Source organism: Ovis aries, chromosome 12 (assembly GCF_016772045.2).
Source record: "Ovis aries strain OAR_USU_Benz2616 breed Rambouillet chromosome 12, ARS-UI_Ramb_v3.0, whole genome shotgun sequence".
Classification (NCBI taxonomy): domain Eukaryota; kingdom Metazoa; phylum Chordata; class Mammalia; order Artiodactyla; family Bovidae; genus Ovis; species Ovis aries.
Genome location: NC_056065.1, coordinates 31,165,556 through 31,192,629, shown reverse-complemented (window position 1 = coordinate 31,192,629; position 27,074 = coordinate 31,165,556). Strand labels below are relative to the sequence as shown.

At 44.7% G+C, this 27,074-nt stretch overlaps 1 protein-coding gene across 1 annotated transcript in view; it reads left to right on the top strand.

Annotated features, from left to right (window-relative positions):
* The window catches only part of KIF26B (kinesin family member 26B), a 517,705-nt gene that overhangs the window by 237,208 nt on the left and 253,423 nt on the right, over positions 1-27,074 (top strand). Inside the window, exon 4 of the mRNA XM_027976327.2 lies at positions 9,621-9,790. Coding sequence (XP_027832128.1) covers positions 9,621-9,790 — 170 coding nt within the window. The remainder of the gene's footprint in view (positions 1-9,620; positions 9,791-27,074) is intronic.

The following is a 27,074-nucleotide window of genomic DNA, read 5'->3' as shown; positions in this document are numbered from 1 at the left end:
GAGAAAATCTCAGCACCTCTGCTGTGTTCCAGGAAAGGCCTGTGTTCCAGCACAGTCTCTAATACTACAGGACAATCTCCTCTTGAACTACTTCTTCAAATGATTCTACAATATTCGGGAAATATTTAGAGCACCTGCTATGTGCCAGGCATTGCTTTAAGAGCTCTGAAGTTTCAGGTACAACCAAATGATTGAGTTGAACCCTGGAGATGTTATTGTGGTTGTGGGGCCGTGTTGTGAATTAAGGGGAGCACTGTCCTTCCAGCTTTGGTTTCTGTCCATGGGCTTTTTTTCTTAGTCCTTTCAGTGAGTAGATTCTTGGGCTGTCCCTTTAGTCAGCAGTCTCCTGGTGGCCTGTTTTTTTTTTTTTTTAATTGTGGTAAAATGTACACAATAAAATTTGCCATTTTAACAATTTGTAACTTGCCGTTAGTTCTGTGGCATTGCGTGTGTTCATGTGTTGTGCGGTCATTGCTGCCATCCATCTCTAGACCTTGCCCATCTTCCCAGACTGAAACTCTTTCCTCCTCCAACTCCCCCGTCCTCCTCCCCAGGCGTCTGGCGACCACCGTTCTACCTTCTGTCTTTATAAACTTAACTACTCCAGGTGTCTGATACAATTGGAATCATACAATATTTGTCCTCTTGTGGTTGTTGTTAAAACATCTTTAGACAAGATTAGTGGGAAACCCATTTTACTACCATAGTTTTCAGTAGATTTTCTTCAGGCAGAAAGAGCCAACAGTAGTTGACTTGCTGCAGTGTCTGCTGAGACTTCTTAGCAAGAACCTGTGCTGTGACATCAGCTCTGCCCTCTTTACAAATCCTGCTCAGGAAGGATGCTCTCCACTGCGCACGGGACCAGAGCGCCTTTGCGGCATGCATCCCTTCTGTTCCGGGCAGGTCTGCTTTCCAGGGGGGGAACAGGCGGGCAGAGGGAGATTAGGGTTGAAATGGGATCAAGCTTGCCCAATCACTCAGGACAGAAAGCACGACAAGGAAAGAGCGCAGTGGAACAGCTCAGTGAGGGCTGAGGGCAGCCAGCCCAGGCCACACTAACCTGCACAGACACTGCAGAAGAAGAGATCATTCAGGCTTTGGAGACATCCCAGTGCTTCCCTAGTGGGTTGGTAATTCCTCTTGTTTCTCTGCCTGCCAGGATCAAATGAACATAACTCATAGAAGGAAGCACTTTGGTCCCCAGAAGGAGTGGTTCCAAAGTAAGAGACACACATCCATGGCCGTTGGCAAGAGTCCTCTGTGCTACTGTCCTTGCCTCACCAACTGCAGCTGCTTCCCCAAGGGGAGCCTGCTTTCGAGGGGAGGGGTTGCGGGGGAGGGGGCCTCTGCCAGAGGCTGTTACAGCCAGCCGCAGAAGTGACTCAGTGAGGACTGACACATTCCTCCAGTGAAAGCAAAGACTCATATACAGAAAGGGGAGAAAAATTCTCTCTCCCCCCACTCTCTGATATGAGCAAAAACTAAGTAAGTTAATTCAGTCTATCTCACTGCAATGTGATTCCTGGAGGAGGACACTGTTCTCTATTACCCTATTATCACAGCTTCCTATTACCCTATGACTGAAATGCAGGGTCTATGTGGTCAGCTGTAACTGTTTCCCTTTGGTTTGGAGGTCCTTTGTAGGTCATAGGCTTTTTGAAAGTGTATTCTGCTGGCCTCAATCTCTAAGAGTGCAGCGGCTGACAGCATAGGCAAGGCCAAGGGCTGGCATTAGCTGGGTCCAGTCACTTTCAGGATAACTGAATTAGTTTGTACATTCATCAAAAATATTTATTGAGCATCACTATTTTTGCAGGTGGCTCAATGGTAAAAAAAATACGCCTCCCATGCAGGAGATGCAAGTTCGATCTCTGCGTCAGAAAGATTCCCCTGGGAAAAGAAATGGCAACCCACTCCAGTATTTTTGCCTAGGAAATTCCATGGACAGAGGAGCCCGGTGGGCTACAGTCCATGGGGTCGAGAAAGAGTCGGACACGACTTTGTGCCTAAAATAACAACTGTTTTCAAAATCATAAAAAATATTAAGTAACAGTGTAAGTAGTAAATAACAATAAAGGAGCTACCCCAATATTAATCGCCTTAGAGAAAATGCTTTACATGTTATATCCTGGGATTTAGGGTCATAATGTCATTAAATACAATGACTGAGTGGGATGCGTTTGCTGTCCATAAATGTCTCTACACAGGAAATGGATACTGTGGTATTTTCTGCTGCCTCAGCAGAGTCAAAGGGAGATGGCTTTCTGGGTCAATAATGCCATTTAAGATGAACCCCCAACCTGTCACACTCTAGAAGCTCTCAGATGCCTTCCTGTCGGTGGGGAAGTTAAAGGTCAATGGCTTATAGATTGCGATTTGCAATGTGAAAGCCGCCTTGGTTGATAATAGCCAAACATCTTTTGTCTTGATTTCTGTGGTCACGGTCATAACCGAATGTAAGACTTGAGACTTCTTTGTTGACCAGTATGTGGCTGCTCGTCCTGAGGTGTCAGTGCAAAAATGTAAATATGATTGTAAGACATGACTCTTGCCTAAGATGAAACGTAAGGGAGGAGCTTTATCTGTGAGGTCTGTGAGCACTTCCCTGTGCACAGGAATGTTAGTGGGGACTCCCACGCACACCAAAGACCCCATGTGGACAAAGACGCACGTGTGCAGATACACAGGCCTCCTCCTCCCTGTGCCTGCTTCCTCTACTGCCCGTCTCCTGTTTAATTGACCACCACTCGAGGGATGTGATGTGGTGTTTTGAAAGTCAGATACTGTTGTGTTAGTGAAACCATCCAGTGTAACTGAGATGGGGAGCTAATCACAGGTTTTAATCAGAACTAAACCAAACAAAATCCTGCGGTAAAAATCTAGTCCCACTAAAGCTAGTGACTAGAACCCCCTGGCAAGTTTTCAGTTGCTGCTTCTAGGCTCCAATGTACCCACATAATCAAGATAACAAATCCTTTCCCCTAGAACTGTACATTTTTTAGACATGTTAATATGGAGAGAATGAGGTTTGGGGATCTGAATTTTCCCAGGAAGAGTCTGGTAGCTTTCACAGTGTCGTGAGAGAAGAAATTAATTCAGGGCCGTCTGAAAAGCGGAGGTAAACGGTAGTCCTTTTCTGAAAAGAAGGCTTCTGATTGCAGACTGTTCCTGTCCGCTGCTGCTGTCTGGGCATTTCCCCACACAGTGGGCTGTGGGGAGGGGGCCGCCAGAGCCACCGTGAGGGGTCAGTTAAAGCCAGGGTGGTGCTTGGACCAAGTGTGGAGAACGGGCTGACAATGTCTCAGAATCAAACAAATCGGGATCCAGTCTTGGCTTCTCCTCACTCGCCGCCCTCCCCTGAGGAGGCACCCTGGCTGTCTGACCATCAGCCTCTTGGAATCCAGCTTCCACAGGCCTGCAGTGAGGGCTCCGTGGGACCGACCGCTACAGTCCACTCCTCAGCTCCACCCCACATGCCGCCCACTTACCTGGCCCCACCAAAGGTGGGATTGCTGCACAGCTGGTGAAGGGGTTGGGGTTCTCCTCGCCCTGTAGAGGAGCAGAGTCTTCCGGGCAGATCTGTCCAGAACAGAGCCTTCATTATGGCTGGCAGCGAAAGAGCGGGCCCTTCTCAGAGAGACTTGCTTTTGAAGTGCAGGGGGCCCCTGGCTGGGGGGAAAGGCCACTGCCCTGAAATAAAATTCAGAACCCAAGGAAGAGTGAGTGATGTTAGGTTGGTGGTCTGCCGCCCAGGAGGGTCGGCTCGGGAATGCGGGGTGGGGCGGTGTTAGTTCTGTCACAGGGATGATCAAGGAAGGAAATCAGAATCCCTCAGGGGCTATAGGGTCTACCCTCATGTGGCTCCTGAGACCCAGCTCTGGCTCAGGAAGCGGTGGGGTGGAGGGAGTTCACAGTGAGGTCTCTCTCAGTCATTCGTGTTGTATGACCGGGGCTGCAGCCCGTGAGCCCACCCGGGGCCTCTTCCCTTCAGAAGGAGGTTGGGAGGGACCCAGGTTTAGCACCTGCTCACCCAGGAAGGCCAGCAGGTGAGTGCAGACACCTTCCTTCCTTCCGGTTCCCTGAGGACCTCTTTGACCTAAAGATTTGGCTAGAAACACATTTCGGAAGCTCCCCGTTGCCAAATCACAGACAACATTCCTACATCCCTTCCTCCCTTATTTTGGAGAGGGGGAGGAAACATTGTCTTTCTTTGGCTGACTGCAAGTTTTTTGGTCTAGCTTTCTTTCAGATCTCTTGAGGTCAGTGACTGTGGTAGTTTAGTTGCTAAGTCATGTCCAACTCTTGTGACCCCCTGGACTGTAGCCCACCAGGCTCCTCTGTCTATGGGATTTCCCAGGCAAGAATACTGGAGTGGGTTGCCATTTCCTTCTCCGGAGGTCAGTGACTAAAGTTTATTCCATGTAATCTGCCAAGTCTGGTTCCCAGGTTATTCAGTAAACTTTAGTCACTGAGATGAGATCTTACAGTAATTTTAGAAAAGAATATAGTCAGAAATCTGCATTTCCATCTGAACTTCCCTACTTAATGGTTGAACAGCCCTGGACAAATTACTGACTCCCCTGAAACTCTCTTTTCTCATCTGTGAGATGGGAATAATAGCCAACTTGTCTGCCTAACCTAATATTGATAGTTTCAAATGAGGTTTGTAAGAGGAAGAAGAGGTTCATTATCACCAAAGAGGTCAACAGGTATTAGGGCCACCTTTTTTTTCTGTTAGTGGCCCTGTAACCATCATAGATATGGAGCTTTAGCCTTCTCTGCTTAATGTATGACCAGTACAATGACAAGCTATCACAATTTCAGAGAGCCACAGGAAGAATTTGGATGGGAATAGTTGTTTCATAGCCAAATTTCAGCCAATTACCTGTTTCTTTTATAGTGGAACAGTTCAGTTACAACTTACGTGTAGTTTGAGGGGTTGAAGAAAAGGGACATTTTTATAGCAAGCATGACAGTACCATGGTAAGAAGAGCTCCATCAAAACCCAGCATTTTAAAGCCCATGCTCCAGTGTGTATATGAAAAATCTTTGCTTATCTGACAAGGGGGCTCCCTCTCTTTCAGAATAGTCTAGAATATGATTTTATTTGTTCAGTTAAAGCAGCTATCATTGCCTCTGTTGAGAGCAAACCTAGTTGGGCTATTTTTCAGAATCATAAAGATTTGACTAAAAGAGAGAGAACAGATAGGAGTTATGCTTTAGGCCAGCTATTTTGTGGATTATCTTTGTATATGAAACTGATGGCCAGTGAGCCAGTGAGTTATACACAGCTTTCAAGGGGAAAAAAGTAAATATTGAAGATACAGGAGACTGTAAGAAATAGCATGTGTGCCTGCCACAGTACCTGGCATGTACTAAATACCCAGTATGTGGTTGTTCATGTGAAGAAATGAACAAATGAATTACAGTTCTGAAAAAGAGGCAGCTCTTGATCCCTAAACTAGCACAGAATGGAGCCAGGATGCTACCGGTGGTGATAGGGAGAGGGAAAATACTAGTATATCCCAATAGGCAAACGAAATAGAAATACAGTGATATTTTAAAAAGAACTAAGAGTTCCTTCTTATGTAAAGGACTTAAGGAAAAATATTTAATTAGATAAATATGAGAAGTAGGAAATAATAATAGCTCAGATTTATTCCAAAAATATGTTTTGGACATCCCAGCATTGTGCTGATCTCTGGGAATATAGTGGTAACCCTTGATCCACTATCCTGGGGCTTTTGTGTAGTGAGAGTCCATGCTGTTTGTTGCTGTTTAGTGGCTAAGTTGTGTCTAACTCCTTGCAGCCCCATGGACTATAGACCACCAGGCTCCTCTGTCCAGTATTCTGAGGAATACTGGAGTGGGTTGCCATTTCCTTCTCTGGGGGATCTTCCCAACCCAGGGATCCAACCTATGTTTCCTGCACTAGCGGGAGGACTCTTTACCACTGAGCTATCAAGGAAGCCCCACTGACCTGCTCTTGAATGCATGCTAGAAACCAAGGTAAAGATATTGAAGGAAGGACTGCAGTTCTGTAAAAGTTCCACAGAGGCTGGAGGGAGATTGGAAGAAGGCTCCTCTGAGAAGTGATGCTTGAGCTCGAATCTGAAGGAAAAGTAGAAGCATTCCAGATGGAGAGTGCAGGCATGTGCAAAGACCCTGTTGCAAGAGGAGCCTGATGGAGAAACTTGAGGGAGGCTGGAATCCTGGAGTGCAGAGATTGAGGGGGAGGTCCGTTAGCACTGCTGTAGCTGTTTGTATATTATTTCTAAAAGTTTGTAATCCCTGAAGAAGACACTGGGTGTTCATTACAAATAACATGAACTTTTAGGTGGGGAGATCATGCAGCAGTTGACATTTGGGAGGGTGCCCCTTCCCATTTTGCAACAAGCAGAACAAGACATAGAGAATGCTCCAAAGGAACCACAGGGCGAGCTCAGCCAAGCTCTTGGGGGCTGTGATGTGATGGAAGGCATGTGGCGAAGAAGAGCATGGACTCAGTTCGGCTCAGTCGCTCAGTCGTGTCTGACTCTTTGCCACCCCACGGACTGCAGCACATCAGGCTTCCCTGTCTATCACCCCCAGGGCCTGCTCAAACTCATGTCCATAGAGTCAGTGATGCCACCCAACTATCTCATCCTTTGTCATCCTGCCTTCATCTTCTCCTCTGGCCTTCAGTTTTTCCCAGCATCAGGGTCTTTTCCAGTGAGTCAGTTCTTTGAATGGGGTGGCCAAAGTATTGGCCCCCACCAAAATCACAACACTGACGTGTCTGGAAAGGGGGAACCAGGAGGAAGGGCAATGAACCAGGGACATGGGCAATTTAATTCTCTGTATTATTTGATTTCTTTTAAAGTATATTTTCTAAGATATAAAATGTTAAATTTTGTTTTTTATAATCCCTGTCATATGTTTGACCATTATTTGATTTTTTTTCTATATGTGTAAAATTTTTCTTTTGATTAGGAGAAAGAAGGGAGGAGGGAGAAGAGGGCTAGTGCTGGCCTTGGGGTCAGAATCCTGGTCTCAACCAACATTTGTTTGGGCAAATCACTTCTCTGCTCCTCAGTTTCCTTAATTAAGAAAAACAGGATAACCTTGATATCACTTCTAGCTCTAAAACATTCTCTAATTTCTACAAGCAACTGAGGGGACTTCCCTGGTGGTGCAGTGGCTACAAGTCCATGCTCCCAATGCAGGGGGCCCAAGTTCCATCCCCAGTCAGGGGACTAGACTGCACGTGCCTCAGCTGGGAGTTTACATGCTGCATGTAGGAGTTTGCACGCCACCAACAAAAGGTCCTGATTGCTGCAACGAAGATCGAAGACCCCTTGTGCCACAACTAAGACCCAAGGCAGGCAAATAAATAAATAAAAATAAAAGCAACTGATTATTGAGTAATTGTATTTAGAGGCCTAAGAACTGAGCATCCCATGTCCATTAAGAGTTCTCTAAGAGTTAGGGTTAAAGTTCTCTAAGAGTTAGAGTTTCTTGCTTGGCACAAGGTAGCCAATAGCTCTCTTTTAAGGAGGCCAGTGCATGGAAATTCATTTGCTGGGTGACGCTGTGAAAAGCCGTGTGCCCGCAGGACCCTCGCACTCCTCCTGGGCCAGACTCAGGAGCCTGGAACTGCCCGGAAGCCCGTGCCTCTGGGTTAGGCTGTCATGTTATTTGCCACACATCCTACTGTCTTCTCTGTGGGTCCACAAGGGGTCTGCAAGGACTGTTCATACATAGAGAGGCAGAGGGATGCCATTCCCTGCCCTCCAAACGTCAGATTACAGTGACATTAATGAAAAGGAAACAACACACGCAGAAGATCAGACGGTAGCTACAGCCAGTGAATGCATTTTATAAGTGGTAACAAATCGCACAACTCACGCAACTGGTTTCCTGCCTTTTTTTCAGTTGTCTTTGTGTATTAAAACCAGTGTCTCTTGGATTGTAGCTGGTTGATGAAAAGAAAATGGTGCTACAGATTTTGGAGTTTTATGGGGGGACATTGTCCAGGATGGCATCGTGTACCACCAGTGTTTCATCAACACCCACTTTGTGCTGACAAGAGAGTGTATGGTGGTGGCCAGGTCCCTGATCATTTCAGCTGCCCCCGCTTCAGCCTGCCTCGTTCCTCTGGCAGAGTGGCAGTTGGCTGAGGGGAGCCCACACCCCGTGGGCAGCATAGGAAGCCCCAGGGCAGCAGTCCCTGTCTCTGCAGGGGATGCCCTCCAGGCCGTTGGCTGTCTTTCCTGCCTGCTCTTTGCTTTTGCTGATGTAGGCTGAGTTTCCTTACCGTGCGTTTAATGAATGAGAATAAGAAAGTGTGTGTTGGCAGAGCTACAACTGAATAATGCCAAGGCTTTCCAAGTCAGAGCATGAATTGAAGCAGAGCAAAGTTTCAAGTCTATGGGGCTCAAGAGTAATAGCTCTTCTTCTAATAATGGAAAGTACAAATGTTTTATGTTCAAAGGTTAACAAATGGACTCTTTCACTGGCCTTCTGGCCTGCTCAGTTACAAAGTAGAAACTGTTCCTGATCTTTGCCTTATTGCTCTTGTATTTTCTAGGCAATTAGAAACATTTTCCACTCAACATTTAAGAGGTTTGAACTGCCTGGAGACCAGTTTTTTTTTTTTTTTTTTTTTTAAGAAACTAAAAAGTTTCCTTAAAAAAAAAACAAAACCCAACAGTTTTTCCTTTTGTAAGTAGACTGAAGTTGTAAAGTACCAGGCTTTCAAAACAGCACACTTAGACTTGCCTGCATAATTGTTGCATTTGTCATGGGATTAGCACTTTTCAAAAGTACGTTTCTATACAGGTATCTAACTTTGCCCAGAAGTATGGTTCTTCATGGTCTATTATGTGCATTTAGGCAAAATGGACCCATCCCCATCCACTAGCATTTGCATCATGAAGTCAATTATTGCCAATAAAATGGAAACCATTTATCTTAATGAACCAGTAGGAAAATTAAGTCTGCTGAAATGGTCTAAATCCTCCAAGAAAAAAAAATTTAGTAATTCGTGGTAGACTATATCTATTTTTATGAGCTCCTCCAAGTCATCTCTTTTCTGACTGCCTATAGCAGCAACAACAGTAACAAATAGTGTTTTGTTTAATTTCTTAGGTGCTTCATTAGCAGATTCACTTCTGCCTTAATAAAAATGATATCTCAGTCCCACTGGTCTATTTGAGAGCACTGAGGGCCATTCTGGGTAAGAAACCAGCACTGGTTGGTCTTTTTGGTCTGGTCTTGGGCTGCAAACAGTGTTGATTAATGGCTCCCGCTTTCACCTCCAAATGGAAGGGAGACACAGACGTAATTGAAACTTACAATGTCAGAGGATCATTTTATTCCATTACATTTAATGAAAATGAGGTATACTAGCTAAAATGCAGGAAAATGGCCTCAGAGAAGCCCTAGACACGACATGTAGTGTGTACGTGTCACGTGTCACTGAGTGGATGTGGGGAATGTGTTCCTCCCAGTCCCCCCCCAACCCCCCATCCCCATCTCCCCTGCACTCTGGCATCGACCCCAAAACAGAGGCTGCCAGTGGTGGTCAGGAAATGCCATGAGCCACAGGTAATGAGCTCGATATCCGTTTTCCTTGTCAGATCTCCCAGCTGATGACAGAGCCTGGCCGGGAAGGCCTAACAGAGGCGGCGCTGAATCGCTACAATGCAGACAAGCCTTCGGCCTGCAGCGGCGTCCCCGCCCCGCAGGGCTCCTGCGTGGCCAGCGAGACCTCCTCGGGCACCTCGGTGGCTGCGTCCTTCTTTGCCAGGTAAGAGAGGTGTCCAGAGCCTCAGTTCTTTCAGGTGAGCCCACCTGGTTAGCCTCTCAAGCGGGCCAGTTTAGCTAAAACACCAGCAAGAGTTTGGGGCTGTCGTTAGACTTCGCTCCTTAAGTCACAGTTTCTTAACCGCAGCTCTTTGACATCTTGGGCCGGATAATTCTTTGTCGTGAGGACTGTCCTGTGCTTACAGAATGTTCAGCAGCGTCTTTGGACTCTACTTGCCGGATCCCCATGGTACCTTTGCTGGTTGTGGTGGTGGTTCAGTCACTCAGTTGTGTCTGACTCTTTGTGACCCCATGGACTGCAGCATGCCTGGCTTCCCTGTCCTTCACCATCTCCCAGAGTTTGCACAAACTCATGTCTATTGAGTTGTTGTGACAACCTAAACTGTCCCCAGACGTTGCGTTGAGAACCTGTGTTGAGAATATGTGGCTCTAAAGATGGTCTCCACGGGATGTGGACTTTTATGGGTGCAGCCCCATGGCTGGTGTTTCCAGATATGTATTCTTATTACAGAAAATGAACTGCTTAAAATTTAACTATTAAATGCATGTTAGTTTTCTTCCTTCTTGACAGACTAGCTACATAGTTGTCAAACTATCCAGCTAATTCCAGAAACTTAAAAAAAGAAGGCTGAGAAATAAAAAAGAAAGGTATTTCAACAATGTTTTCTGCCTAATTTTAGCAACACGGCAGAGACAGGGCAGGAGACAAAGGACAGCTGGGCAGGAAAGCACTTCAGAGACGGTCTAATTTGATCCCTTATTTTATGAAAGAGGAAACTGAGGACCAAAGTTAAACTGTGAGGTAGTTTATAGCAAAGCCAGAAATGGAAACCAGATTCCTCTGCTTTTTTCTCTGTGACTCATTCTCTGATACTTGGAACTGAACCATAGAAAGCTTTCTGTACCTAGGATTCATAAGCTCCTCTTCCCTGGGAGCTTAGTTGGTAAAGAATCTGCCTGCAATGCAGGAGACCCAGGTTCAATCCCTGGGTCAGGAAGATCCCCTGGAAAAAGGGAATGGCCACTCACTCCAGTATTCTTGCCTAGAGAATTCCATGGACAAAGGAGCCTGGCAGGCTACAGTCAGTCCATGGGGTCGCCAAGAGTTGGACAAAGAGACTGAGAGACTAACACTTTCTTTCACTTTCACTTACCTGGAGAAAACTTTCTGTGCTTAAGATTCGTGGGCCCCTGAGTCAGTAGAGTGTATACTAAATAGCATCAACCTGGGTTTGAGTTCCTGGACTGCCTCAGTGTACTCATCTATAAAATGAGGGTAATACCTATTCCTCAGGGTTGCTCTGAAGAGTAAGATGATTGTAAATTATAAAGTATATGCTATACAAATGATAATTCACTATGGGCTTCCCTGGTGGCTCAGCTGGTAAAGAATCCGCCTGCAATACAGGACACCTGGGTTTGATCCCTAGGTTGGGAAGATCCCCTGGAGAAGGGAACAGCTACCCACTCCAGTATTCTGGCCTGGAGAATGCCATGGACCGTATAGTCCATGGGGTTGCAAAGAGTCAGACACCCGACTTTCACTTTCACGGATGTCACTGCTGCTGCTGCTGCTGCTAAGTCGCCTCAGTCATGTCCGACTCTGTGCGACCCCATAGACGACAGCCCACCAGGCTCCGCCGTCCCTGGGATTCTCCAGGCAAGAACACTGGAGTGGGTTGCCATTCCTTCTCCAACGCATGAAAATGAAAAGTGAATGAGGTCACTCAGTCGTGTCCGACTCTTGTTACCCTTAGGAATAGTAACATCCAAAGCACAAATCTGATGAAAGGACTCTGATTAGGAAAGGAGTGAGTTAGAGGAGGAACAGAGACTGACATCTAGGATTAAAGCCAGCACACGGGGCTTGTTGGAAGACTAGTTTTGAGGTTCCGATTGTTGCTTGGTGCCATGTGTGTTGTCCTAGGAATAACTGGGCCAACTTGAATGTATAGGACATAATAGGAAACATGTATGTAGTGGCCACCTGTCCATCACGTTAGCTCTTTCTGTACGTAAATTTCTGTGTTGTCTGGGACCACTGTGCAAGGTTACTGAGAGGTCATATTCAAGGAAAAAAGAAAGAGATGGAACAGAATATAAGGAAATGCCACAAGCACAGAAGAGCCCAGATCCTAGGTAGGCTATTAGAACATGTCCGGAGGAGGGTGACCAAATGGTGAGGAACTAGGAAGCCACGTCCTGGCAGGTTTATTCTGGAGATGGGAGCCCTCGGCTATCTCATGGGCCATCACATAAAAGAGGAATTTGGATGGTTGTATAAAACACCCTATTATGTGGGCAGAGGCCGAATAAAAGCTAAAGATGAAAGGGAGGGCTCTCTCAGCTCAGAATGAACAAGAACTAGGTCACAATTCACACTGCCCCGGGAGAGAGCAAGGTCCCCGTTGCTGAGGGAGACCAAGCTTGCATTGGGTGACTACCCAACCTTGTTTCTGGCAAGAACATTCAGTGCCCAGATGGGAGTTGATCTCCTGAAACACTGAAATGCCTTCAGTTCAGAATCCATACAGAAATTTTTATAGATTGACTAACTCACACACACACACACACACACACACACACACACACACAAAACCCCAGAAAAAGGCTTTGACGTAGGAAGAAATAAGAGGCTATGGGCCCTGATGAACACTGTTTAGGGAGAACAGTGTTTGCTGTTGGGAGGAAACCAACAGTGTTGTCAGAGTCAGGGAGAGGATGTCAAGATGTGATGGACCTGGAAGGCCTGGGTGCAGGGAGAGGATGTTAAGATGTGATGGACCTGGAAGGCCAGGATGCTGGTCAGAAGGTGCGTGGAGGCCAGCTTTCATGTGGATCAGAGGAGGATTGGAAGAATGGTGAACGCCTGGCACAGATGGCCTTCCTGAGACTTTTACTTGTACACCAAGGAGTAGAATGGAAACACCAAGATGGACCCAAATGAATGGGCCAGTGATGTCGGCTGGGGCTCACCCTGCAGATGATGTTACTGATAAACAAGAACTCTTGATTTCTGAATTGCAGGGACTTCTGATATGAGCTTTCAAAGAGCTGGAAAGAATTCAGAGGGCTGCCTAAATCCTTGTTATTGCTTTCTTTGTGATGAATTTTGATAGCACTTGAAGCATAATGGTTTACGGCATTAAAAGTACATGGCATGTTTTTACTGCCATGTGTAAAATAGATGTAGTGGGAAGCTGCTGTATAGTGCAGAGAGCTCAGCTCAGTGCTCTACGATGATAGAGCAGGGGGATGCGGTGAGGTGGGGAGGAGGCTCAGGAGGGAGGGGCTATATATATACTTAGAGCTGATTCACTTTGTTCTATATCAGAAACTAATATGACATTGTAAAGCAATTTTATATGTATTATATAGAATAAAAAGGGATCAGGACTAATAATGGAGATGCAAACTTGCATGCCATAGCTGGGTAACCAACGTTCATATGAGAAATACTTACATATAGATATAGGAAATATAATTGGTTTATTACATAAATTAGCAAAATAAATCTTTTAAAATCATTTTTACTGGAGTATAGTTGATTCACCACGTTGTGTTAGTTTCAGGTATACAGCAAAGTGAATCAGCTAAATGTAAATCATCTTATATTGAAGAGGGAATTTAGCATAAAACATCATCAACTAAAGAGACAATGGCAATGGCACCCCACTCCAGTACTCTTGCTTGGACAATCCCATGGACGGAGGAGCCTTGTGGGCTGCAGTCCATGGGGTCACGAAGAGTTGGACACGACTGAGCGACTTCACTTTCACTTTTCACTCTCATGCATTGGAGAAGGAAATGGCAACCCATTCCAGTGTTCTTGCCTGGAGAATCCCAGGAACAGAAGAGCCTGGTAGGCTGCCATCTCTGGGGTTGCACAGAGTCGGACACGACTAAAGCGACTTAGCAGCAGTAGCAGCAGCAAAGAGACTAAGTATTTCTTTTTTAAAAAGCACATGGCCTGGGTTTAAAGGGTTTACAGTATATAGTGAAGGGGAAGTACTGTGTGAAAAAGAATAATTCTTTAAATATATATACATATTTGTATACTTTAAATATATGTCTCAAGAATGAACATATATATATATATATTCCCCCCCACCCCCATTACCCTGTTTGCTCTGCTGTTCTCGTCAGTAAGTGTTGGGCCTCATATCTCCAGGAAGGGAGGCAGCATACTGACAGCCTCTCTGTCACTGATGGGGACTGAAAGCAGAGGACTGAGTGATCTGCCCAAGGTCCACACTGTCAAGAGAGAACCAGGGAGGTGCCTCACATCGTTAGGTTCCCAAAGACCCACGTGAGAAGTCAAAACCAGCTGGGCTTATGCTGTCAAACAGTAAACTGGGCTCACAATCAGATGAGCTTTTGTTTCTGCTGCGGTGCAGCTGTGTGAGGTGATGGCAGAGGTGGCTTTCAGTGAGGGTAAAATCTGGATCTGCCACTGGTGCCAGAACTGGAGACAGGTTAGTGTTTACGTGGAACACAGTAAAGTTAGGCTTTATGTGGAAGAACGGGAGTATCGAGACTGGGGGCAGAGCCAGCTCCTCGCAGCTGTGCTCACCGCTTTTCAACTCATTCGTCTTGAGCATGTGAGGGACACACCTCCCCTAGTCTGCAGGGCTCTGGACTCCGCGCAGCTCCTCCTGAGCACAGGGGGGCTGGGCGTCATGTTCTTGCACCTAGGAGTGGCGCCATTTGCCAAATGTGTGGCCAACCCTGGCTGACGTTTACTGAGCCTCAGTATGTATCATTCACTGTACTGAGCGCTTCGTGGGCAAAATCTCCCTTAATCCTCAGAGTAACTTTGTGACGTGGATCCTGCCACTTCCTCTGTTTGATGAGCAGAGAAAGAGGTGTCCTGAGTCAAGTCTCCAGCCCAAAGCTGCTCAGCTGGAAGTGGCGGGGTGGGGAGTCATCGCGTGCCTTCTCACTGTGAGCCTTGATGCTGTTCTTTATGCTAATGAGTAGGCCCAGGAAATACTTTACTGCAAGGCTTTCCCACCATAATCATGAACTGATGATCATTGCTGATAAAACCCTAGAAGTAAGTGGGCCCTGCAATCAGTTTGAAAAGATAAGCGGAACAGCGACAAAACCTCAATTTGTTGAGGGCTGCAGATGTCCACATTTTTTTTTTCTTTTCCGTGATACAAACATTTCTTTTAAAGTGTTTACTTTCTGGAGCTATGGGTAGAGTTCTGAGTGGACCTTGTTGCATTTCAGATTTAACAGCTGTAAAGTAAGAATTCCAGTTCTGAATAATACTTTTGACCAGGGCTGCCCCTCGTGTGGTCTCTCAACGGCACATACTTACTGGTCTGTGGGAAGTGTGGAAATTCAGAGGAACAATTTAGCAACTTCTGTAGCAAGTTAACAGGAGTTTTATGCCTGTTGAATCTAAGAATGAAAAAGTAGGGCTTGAATGTAATTAGAAATAAAAAGAAAAAAAAGATTCTTTCACCAGATAGTTTCAGAAATGCGGCTTCAGAAAATGCATCTGTGTGTGCTCGACCTCATGGACTGTAGCCCGCCAGGCTCCTCTGTCCATGGGATTTTCCAGGCAAGAATACTGGAGTGGGTTGTCATTTCCTCCTCCAGGGGATCTTCCCCTTTCAGGGACTGAGCCTTTGTTTTCTGCATTGGCAGGTGGATTCTTTACCACTGAGGCACCTGGGAATCCCCTGCTTTAGAAAATATTGAAGCCCCAGGAGCTTGTCCTTCTATATCTCCCTTGCCAGACTTTCTTATTTCTTTAAATATGAACATTTTGCGACCCCATGAACTATACAGTCCATGGAATTCTCCAGGCCAGAATACTGGAATGGGTAGCTGTTCCCTTCTCCAGGGGATCTCCCCAACCCAGGGATGGAATCCTGGTGTCCCGCTTTGCAGGCGGATTCTTTACCAGCTGAGCCACAAGGGAAGCCCAAGAATACTGGAGTGGGTAGCCTAACCCTTCTCCAGTTGATCTTCCTGACCCAGGAATCGAACCAGGGCCTCCTGAATTGCAGGCAGATTCTTTACCAACTGAGTTATCAGGGAATCCCTAAGTTTAAGGTATACATGGATTACCTTACACAATTTGTCTTACATGTATTGTGAAAGGATTACTGCATAGGTTTACCTAACACCTATCACCTCATACAGATACAGATACAAAAAAAGAAAAGAGAAAAAATATTTTTTCCCCTTGTGATGAGAACTCTTATGATCTCCTCTCTTAACAAGTTTCAAACATGCCATACAACAGTGTTAACTATAAGGGGAATCGGATGAAGGTCGTCAAAAGGTACAAACTTCCAGTTATGAGATAAATACTAAGTACCAAGGCTGTAATGTACAATATGATGACTATAGGTGAGAGTTACTTAATTATGTACTTTGTGTTTTAAAAGTATGAAGTGCATGCGTGAAACCCTATAAAAACTCTTGGGTGAATCCTCAGCATTGCAGGTTGAGGTAGTGGAATCCTAATTTTAATTTGAAGAGCAGTGAACAATTTCTGGATGATGCCTAGAACTGCCAGGAACTCTGGTAAATTAAATGAATCTTTCAAGTGATCTCATATCTTTGCATTGATGTTCTTTCCCAAATAACCTGACCGATAATCATATCATTGTTGTTTTAAAACTTCTGGAGGATTTTAATCTACATTCAGATCAAGTATTGGAAAAAACAGTGAAAATTGCCAGATATCACATGAGCTTTGTTAAGACAAGTTCAAGTTTGGCAGAACTAGTACTGCCATCTCTGTGGGGTTGGTGAGCACATGGGTTTTCAGACGCCACTTGTTATTGTAATAGTTTTTTATTTACAGCTTTTGCCTTTACTTTACAACCTTTGTAAGACTGTATGTAACTTTTTACCAAATTCAAATGAAAATTTCAAGTAAAATTATATAAAGGGCATTTCTGGTTATTAATATTTTTTCGTTTCTCTGTTTGCTTAATGTCAGTAAGTCCTTTAAATCTGTTTTTGTGGGTTTTGTTTGTTTAAGATTACTGAATGCCTTCTCTAGTATTCTGGCCTGGAGAATTCCATGGACTGTATAGTCCATGGGGTCGCAAAGAGTCGGACACGACTGAGCAAGCTTCACTTTCACGTTCCCTTTCAAATCCTTACTGTCTGTCTGCTTGCTCATTGTTGGGTCCACCATATTAGTTAGAGCTTCTCCCTCTCTTTTCCTCTGTTTTTCCGGTAACAGGGTTCTTTTGTGATTATTGACTCTCTTCTGGAAGATTCTAATCTTTACACAGTTTTGGTGTGTTTTTTTTTTTTTTTTGTTTTTTTTTTTTTTTTTTTTTTTTTACTGTTGATTAAAAAGACATAGCTCCTGGAATTTTCTGCATACATTTTTATGTTCACCTCAATATCAGATTGTCCTCAAAGTTGTTTCGTAGGGTCCACTTGCTCTGTTTTCTCTCTCTGGCTTGCCAAACTGTTTCTCATTTCCTTTTGCTGACTTTTTGCCTTTTGCCAGAACTCACTCTTTTCTTAGGGATGTTACTATATTTCTGTCCATCTCCACCTCTTGTGCGGTTTCTTCCATCTTTGTTCTTAGACCGTTCCTCATATCACCTAATGGCTTTTTCCAAGGCCCCTTGTCATGCAGCTGACTCTTATGACTGACTTAACCAGCATCCCTTTGAGGCCAGAGATTGCTGTGGCATTAAAACCTAGACCAACTCGGATCCTGAATCGGGGCTAAGCTGAGCTGAGTGGGCTGGCACCCCTCCAAGGCCTTACCCTCATATGCGTCTCTGTGTTCATCTCCCCACCCGCCCCACCCCGCTATCACAAGATCTGCTCCTGGTACTCTGAGAAAATGTGCTGCTTCACTCAGCCTACTGCTACAGAGGAGGTCCTTCCTAAAAGCCATTTTCCACATTCTCGCTGACAGGCAGCTCAAATAGTGCCTTGTTTAAACCAGGTACAGCAGATGCTTTTCATATATAATCTTGCACAGTGAAGGCTTTCTTTAGTCCCTGGGCATGCTGACACAGAGCAGTAGTAGTTGGTTATTTGCAAGGAGCTTATTAAGTCAAAGAAGGATGAGGAGTGTGAAACTGCTCACGGTGCTTCTGTTCTTCCATCAGGTACAGTTCCCTTAGGGATGCTCGCATCTTCCATTATAAATGCATCAACACTTATTACCAGAGAAGAACTACCCTAAACACGCCGCAGTTGGTCTCAGGCGATCCAGGAGGAGAAAAATGGAACAGGGTGCACAGATCCGACTCTTCTCCTGCTGATTCTTTGTGGAGACGGGGCAGACTTTCACCCAGTTTTGCACATTAGAAGTTCATTTCCAGCACCATGTCCATTACAATAGAATAACTTTACAAACAAAACAAAACAAAACAAACAAACAAACAAAAAAAACAAAATGAGAGGGGCTTTGGGGAGCTCATTTCGTGGACTTTCTCTTGATGATTATTGTATTTTTCTGTTTTGTCTGCATTGATGTGTGCACCTTGGTCTCCTCGCTTGTTCTGGGGTCTCATGCTGACTCACTGTCTATCCCTTTCCCCTTTGCTTCCATGAACTCTCCTCCTCCCCGACTCCGTCTCCCTGCCTGCCTCTTCCACAGCTCCCATGGAAGTAGGGCTGCTGCTGACCCTTGTATGGAACACCTGTGGTCAGGTCCGACATACATAATTGTGCCCTTTGCCCTCTGGCTCAGACTTGACTGGCCGAGCTGTGGTGCCCTCACTGAGGTGCTCCGTCCATCCAAAGGGACATCTACTTCTCAACTGCTCAAAGATAAGGTCTGGGCTTGTGTGGCACCAGCCTCTCATGCTCCTTCCTTGGGGGCTAAACCGTGGCAGGGCAGAGATCTTTGAAGTCTTGAAGTGGGAACCAAACACCTACCCTGTTTTCTTGTTTATTTATTTCTGTCAAGTCATAGCTTTACTTAGGAAAGACTCCATGGACTTCTCAGAAAAGAAGGGACTCGTGCCCTTGTATATTGATGCAGTGCATGTTTAGGAGTCAGAGCTATATGAATACAGTTTCACTTGAATATACAGCAGTCGCCATGTGAAAGGAGAACATGAAGTCAAGCGTGTATTTAGCGCTGTCAGATTTCAGTGGCCCCAGGAAGTAGTTTAAGGTATTTGCTGCGTGAAGAAGTAAATCCTTGATTGTTTATGAGAGACAGAGACAGCGCTGAAGAAAAGGTGGCCACGATTCTACACTATTATCCTTTGTGTTCAAAAAAAAAAAAATCCTAAAACACTTTAAATATATAACCCTAACACCCAGTACCCCACCCCAGCGAGCTTCAGGACTGTTCTGTTTTGAGGTGTGCAGACCATAACAGAAATGACATTCATGGCTTGGTCCACGCCATTCTGAACTGATGGTCTCTGCTAAAGGAAAAAGTGGTCAGTGTTTGCCACACTTCTCATCTCCTGCCACAGAGAATGTGTGAGATATGGCATTTTCTGACTTAAACGAGTCCTTTGTTTGATGGGTGGCCAGTTGGGGTGCTGGCAATCAGCTCAAAACATCTGGGAATCATTTGTAGAGCTTCCCCTCAGCTGAAAATCCAATTCATGCCTCGATGTGGATGTTAGAAGGCAAAGCAGTTCAGTGAGATGGAAGGATCCCGGTGATTCTTGTCAAATATTCTCAGGGTTAGGCATCCTGGTTCTTATTGTACAATTTGAATGTCTTTTCTACTCATGCAAGGGTAGGGGAGAGGAAGAAGAGTATTGGATAAAGAAAGATGGAGTGGGCTGTGGTTGAATCCACAGTCTGCCACTGACATTCTGACTTTAGGCAAGTGACTTAATCTCTCTAAGCCTCAGTTTCTCCTGTTAAACAGAGATCATCATATCTAGTTCATAAGATTATGGTGAGGATTAAATGAAAATGTGATCCTACTTTGCAAGTGTCATCTAAATCCTAGAGATGATGTTAAGATGGCATTTGCTATGTGCTGTGCTTAATCACTCAGTCGTGTCCAGCTCTTTGCAGTCCCATGGACAGTAGCTGCCAGGCTCCTCTGTCCATGGGATTCTCCAGGCAAGAATACTGGAGTGGGTTGCTATTCCCTTCTCTAAGATTTGCTATGAAAAGGATGAACGTCTACCCTCGTGGGAAATCCAATGAATTCTCAACATTCCCTTTGGAGCAGGCGACTTGTGTCATGCCTACCTTTATATTGTGCTTACATGGCACCTTGTAATCCACCCTAATGACTACCTAGGGACCTCCATGGTGACTGTAAAGATCCAGCATCATACCTCCGAGCAAAACTGCCATCACAGGGGACGGAGGACCACGACTGGCTCGTAAAGCGTCACCTGGAAAGAATGAAGCGCCGCTGGTGGTTGAAAACATCAGCGATGCACAGAGAGAGAAATTCTGTCCTCCCTGATGGGGCTCCAGCTAGCTGACTACACACTTCTAAATCCTTCTTTTTGTGGTTTTATAGTCCTAGCAAAACTCTCAAATAAGAAAGAAAAACAAAAGAGAGGATGAGAGGAGCAATTAAGAATTCTATGACCGTATACCTTGGTAGTGATTCACGGGTGGGGAGCTGAAATTCTGCCGTAACATTGACAATGAAAATTAACCAAACAGGAAATAAAATAGAAGTAAAAGAGGGAACTAGTCACTCTCTTTGTTAATACCCTCAAGATTTGAATTGGGAGCAGAAGAAGGAGGATTTGGTGGCATGGAGTCGATTAAAAAGAATAGTAGAATGACCTGTGTCCTGAAGGAGAAGATGGATGGGGAGAGGACACAATTTTATCTACTACTTATTTCAAAAATGTGTTTCCTATTCTGCACTTTTGCACCCACCCTGTTGGCAATACCTCTGTAGCTTGTTTTTTCCTTCAGTTCTTTTCTCATTTAAAACTAATAATAGCCAATGTTTATTGAGGGTTTCTTGTACACCACACACTATTTTGAGTTCTTTACATGAATTTAAACTTCAAAAGTCCCCACACGTTGGCCCTCTTATCATCCCATTGTTTAGCTGTTGAAACTGAAGCACAGAATGAAGTAACTTGATTGCAGTCAGACAGCTAGAAGCACTTCAGTAGGTTATCTGATTCTAGAGACCATGAGCCAGAATGTCAGCTCCATACAGGTGGGGATATTTGCCACTTTGTTCTTGGTTGAAGCCCTAGTGCCTAAAAGAATCTCTAAGAAATGTTTGTTGGACGAAGGGACAAATGCTCTTAGCTACTGTGCTATCCTGCCTCCAAACTCAAGATGGGCTGTGATGGGTGGGCATTCATGCGGTCTCGACACAAGGATGATCAGTGAGACCAAAGCAGAGAAATGAATGCAGGGCACATCACTGAAGCCATAGGGAGAAATATTTTGAACAACTACTCTATCCTTCTAATTTTGTTGCTTACTAAAATATTGCTTCCGGTCTCATTAGGAGTAAAAGTTAAAGGGTTTTACAGTGACTTGTCAGGCTCTCTCCATAGTCTGGCCGCCCGGCTCCTCTACCACCCTCCTTGCTTGCTCTGATCTAGGCTCCTGACTTCCTTGCTTTTCCTCAAAAAGTGCCAAGGCCATTCCCTCCTCGTAGACTTTGCTCTTCCTCTCTCCTCTGTTCTTTCTCCAGATATCTTCTTGACTCAGCCCTTCTTTCCTTCAGATCTTTGCTCAAATGCCACTTAATGGCAAGGCCTTCCCAGACTTGCCTGCCTAGGATCACAGATATTCAGGATCTGCATCTCTTTTCCCACATAATACTCTCTTATGAATATTTACTGAATGAGTGCATTTCAGACCGAAAGGGAGATGTGCTGCTAAGTCTCCAGAAGGTCTTCCACTGAATTCCTTTGAGAAGTTTACATTTTTTCCCACTAAATTCAAAACTACCTGCTTAGGAATTAAATCATTCTTTTAAATTTGAGATGCTTGGGGGAGATAATATTGTGACAAAGCACGGGAAAAGGCATGGTTGGGAAAGTGAGATTCTTATTAAGTTTTAAGTCCCTGGTTGTCTTTTCGAAAGGAGGCTTTGTAGATATGGGATAAGAGGTGCTTCCTGGAACAAGAAACCAAAGAAAGAGTTAAAGCAGAGGAAAGAGCTGTGAGCTGTAACTCTGGCACAAATGAAGCAGGGCTCTCCATCTTTCCTCCTGGCTCGTTGAAAACCTGTCTTTTCCTCCCTTGAATAAACCTCTTTGCTTTCTGTCCCTGGCTTTGATTTATTATTTTAATTCTATAGCTGTCCTAGTGAAGTATGTAAAGCATTTGGGGATAAAATCACGTGGAAGACATTATAGAAACTAAAGATGTATTATGTTACGACGTATTAGGTAGAGGCTCAGAGTGCTGAGGAATTGTATCCTTGCTGAAAACACCAATCAGTCTGTGGCATTAATTCACTTAAGAATTGGCTCCTCATTTAGGGTATAGGAAGCGGAATTTAGGGTATACTGTTATAATCAGTTAGTGAGAAATAGGTAAAACTGAAGGCTAAAAGAGATCTCACTGAAGTCTCTGCTTTTCATAACTGAGACGTCCCTGAAGGTGAGTCTAAAGTGAAAATAGTGAATTTTTCTTTTCTTTCTGTCTGATTCCTAATGGGTAGATTTCATGAGAACAGAAACTGTATCTAATTCCCCCTCCGCATTGAGCATCGCCTAGTACAGAGGAGGAGCTCAGTACATCAATGTTGAAAGAATGAGTCAACCATGCTTGAAAACTTAGGTCTGTCTTGCTTTTCAAAGGAATGAAATATTTAGAAAGAAACTGTAGGATTGTGTAACCACAGAGTTATCGTCATTCCAAGTACTGGTATTAATGATAAATAATTCTGATGGATAAAAAATAAGTGGAATATTTTTCATGATTGATTTCGACACAGGTTCAGCAGGACACTATTTCTGATAATCATCTTTTTATTTAGTTGATGCAAAAATGATTTTAGCATCACATGGTAATTAGATGCCTTTTTTGGCACCTGGTGTGCTTGTTCGTGAAGTACCCTGGAATTCGGGAAATATAATTTCACAAGCCTAGAAATAATGGACTGTGTCATTTTCTTGGCATCCACTGATACCAAAGCCTTACGAGTCCATAGTTTGTCCTTTTAAACCCCTGCAAAGGAAAGAAAAGGGCCTTGGCAGTAACAAAGAAAGAGGAAATTCTCTCGGGGTTTGTAGTGTAAAGGTTGTAATCAGCACCAGGCAAGCCACTTGGAATAAAAACATGAGAAAATAGAAACCATCACTCAAAATTTATTCTCAGTCTTTTAGGTACTTCAAAAAATAAATGTGGTTCATTCTTCTGAAATAAATTTTCATCTATTATTATATCTGTCTCTTTAGTACTCAAAGTGGCAAGGTGGCAGAATATTCCTGAACCTGGCTGTACAGGATTTTAAGGGCACTTTATAGGGATGATAAAAACAAAACAAAACCCTAAACAGTCTTAAGTCCCTGTGAATGCTCCCACCTACAAGTGTTTTAAAGTCAAAATAAGACCTTGTTACTACCCTCGAGGACTCAAAGCATCAGGTTACAACTGAGAGAGGTAGAGAGAAAGAGCCAAGGATAACCAAGCCTTGTTGTCAGCAGGTCTGACCCCCACTGCCTCCACAGACCCTTCACGCACCACGGGCTCCAGTCCTCCAGGAATTTACCTGATGCATATAGCTGGCTATAGCAGGTACTGTTGGGCCCCACACCCATCTGCTCATCATTTTCTGAACCAAACCTCTCAGCTCCCAAGGTCCAGGACGTGTGACTACCTGAGGGTTTTCTCTGGCTGCTGGCATCCACTGCCCTCAAGCCTGGACAGGCCTGATAGCCGTGGAAGTAATCCTGTTGGGAGCAGCTCTCAAATGAGGCTGACAGGAGCTGGCGGATAAATTCCTGAGCTACCTTCCCCCTTGGCTGCCATAACACCAAGGTAGGGTCTTCCCTGTCTCCCTGATTTCCTAGGTTGGACTGAGCCCCAGTTGCCCACATCAGCAATCTGCTTGATTACTTCTTCCCGCCCTGTCTCATTTTCCCAGTTACCTGCACTGCTTCCTAGAATCACCCTCCAATTAAACCTATCAGCACTCTCATCCTTATCCAGGGGTGTTTCTAGGGAAAGCCGGCATAAGATGTTGGCAATATGTTCCCATTCATTCATGCATCCATTCAGTGTCAGTGCCTTCATTCATTCATTAGGCATTTGGTAAACCCATACTCTATGCCAGGCATTCTATTAGATACTGAGGAAGACAGAAAGGCAGCCACTCCCATCAGGGAGCTCCCTGTCCAGAGGGGCAGCCAGTTCCATTGCTGAACAGTTACAAACAACACAGGACTTCCCAGATGGCTCAGTGGTAAAGAATCCACCTGCCAAAGCAGGAGACATGGGTTCAATCCCTGGGTCAGGAAGATCCCCTGGAGGAGGAAATAGCAACCCACTCCAGTGTCCTTGCTGTGGTAATACCATGGACAGAGGAGCCTGGTGGGCTGCAGTCTATGGGGGTCTCAAGGAGTTGGACCTGTCTGAGCATGCACACAGCATCTATAAGCAACATGGAAGTCCAGGACAGAACAGTACTTCAGAACTCTCAGTATCACTCTCCACAAGTCTTCAGGTTATTTGGAAGTTAACAGTGACTTTACAGCGTGTATTATTATCAGAAATTGTCTTCTCCATCCATTTCCTCGTCACAGCCTTCACTCTTAGTACAGTGCTGGGGCCCAGTCAATATTTGGTGAGTGTGTCTCAGGAGCATTAGGAGTCTGCTGTGGAGAGTTCCTGCCAGTCTCCTCCTTTCTCTCCTGGGGAGATCACTCGAATCCCAGGTCACCCAGTTCCAACATGAAAGTCATGTCTCCAACGCAGAGGGAGAGCCTGCGCTCAGGGCAGGAGAGAAAGGAGTGCTCCCCGCCATGCCCAGTGCTGTACCTTGAGGGTGGGACCTTCTTTCCGGTCACTTGGAACTGAGCCCTTGGCCAAACCATGCACCTGAGTTGAGTGTTTTCCTTTAACATAACAGAGGGGAATCTGCTTCATTCAGAGTCTGTTGACTGAGATGTGAATCACATCTTCACAGATCTAGGCATCTTCAACATCTAAGCTGGTGTTTGACCCAACAACTGGGCGCCATGGCCTAGCCAAGTGGACCATCACACCTAGAATCAGCGCTCAGTTTAACCTGAAAATGCTTTCCAACCTGTGCAATTTGCCCATCATCTTCTGAGACCCCTGGGGTTTCTTCTGGTTTGGTTTCTTAGCCTTGGGGCTGTGAGGATGAGCCTGCTGCTTTTCAGGAGGTCTACCTCCTTCCCTCCCTCTGCCCATGCCCATGTCATTCTTTGCTCCTCAGTGTCCCCATCTGTGGACAGGTGTAATTTAATCCTTGTCTCCTTTAGATCAGCTGGAGAGCTCCCATTTCACTTATTGCTTAAGATGCTGAGCATTTTGTTTTAGCTTTCACACTAAAGATAGAGAAAATAAAAATTGATGTCATGAATCTTTAGGCTTTGCCTGTGGTCCTAATCACCAACCACAGCCTCAAAGTCCTGTGGTGGAGGATTTACTACTTTGCATGTTCTTTATTTCCTTTAAAGCTAGGCACACGAGGAAGATTGATTTATGGAGCTTAGATCCTGCTTAGTTGGTGGGGGGTGGAGGGAAGCTTCAGTAAATTTCAAAATCACTAGTATTTCTTTGCACGTTCAGGGGAAAAAATCCTAGCTTATATCTATTGCTACAGGAGCTCATAAATTAAAAATACCAAGTGTATTTCCTATACACCTGGAACTTCAATATTATAATCTGTTCATTCTGTGATCACCCCCTTCATAAAAGAGGCATGGGGGTGATGGCTCAAACAGGATTTCCCAACATAGCTTTGATATGCAGGCAATGGCTCACCCATATCTTTTGACCTTTGCTTGAAAAATATTTCAGGATAAGGGAATTATTTACCTGAAGCACAGACTCTAAGAATTTGGTCCCATTATCTTTTTCCTCTAACCTTCATCTTTTCATACTCTCTCTTCTTTCTCTCCCTTTCTGTCTTGGGTTTTGGTTTGAATCTGTTATTTTACATAAATTTCAAAACAAGTCTAACAGCATCAGAAACAAAACACAGGAAAGTCTTCATTTGCCATTCTGTTCTGAGCCATAAATTCCTACATATACTCAAATAATACACCCACGAGGGCTGGCAGAATGAATTTGATTAGCCTCTTAAATGCTTTGGCACCTGCATACCACAGCACTTCCAAGAGTGGGGAAATGATGTCTCCTCCTCTCCTGAAGGGATTGCTTGTTACCTGGGCCATGTAGCTGCGGTATGCTACTTTATTGAGGTTAAGATTGAGGAGCCCTGGTGGAGAAAAAAAGTCCTGAATAAGTATAGGTACAGCATCAAGGCCCCATTTTTTAAAAGTTTTTATTGAAAAATAGTTGATTTACAATGTTGTGTGAGGCCCCATATACTTTTCCTTCTCAATTTTGTTCTTTGGGAACCATGTTTACTTTTTTGTTTTGTTTTGTTTTTTGAGAAAATACATAATGGGGAAAGAAAGGTTATACTTTATTTAGATTTTTCAGAAAGCCTTTAAAAATATGTCATACTTGCAACCTACAGGGGTGGGATGGGGTGGGAAGGTGGGAGGGAGACACAAGAGGGAAGGGGCATATGTATACTAATGGCTGACTCACATTGTTGTATGGTGGAAAACAACCCAACTTTGTAAAGCGATTATCCTCCAATTAAAAATAAATTTTAACAAATGTCATACTGGAAGCAGTAGACATGAACTGCTGTGTTGGAGAAGACTCTTGAGAATCCCTTGGACTGCAAGGAGATCCAACCAGTCCATCCTAAAGGAGATCAGTTCTGGGTGTTCATTGGAAGGACCGATGTTGAAGCTGAAACTCCAATATTTTGGCCACCTGATGTGAAGAGCTGATTCATTTGAAAAGACCCTGATGCTGGGAAAGATGGAGGGCAGGAGGAGAAGGGGACGACAGAGGATGAGATTCTTGAATGATATCACCGACTCAATGGACATGAGTTTGGGTAAACTCCAGGAGTTGGTGATGGACAGGGAGCCCTGGCGTGCTGCTGTCCATGGGGTCGCAAAGAGTCAGACACGACTGAACGACTGAACTGAACTGAACTGAACTGACTGAGACATGACTTTATACTACCCTACCCCCAGTCTTTCACTCTTAGGTATTTACTAAAGAGAAGTTAAGGCATATGTTCACACACAGACTTGCCCATGAACATTCACCGCAATATTATCATAACC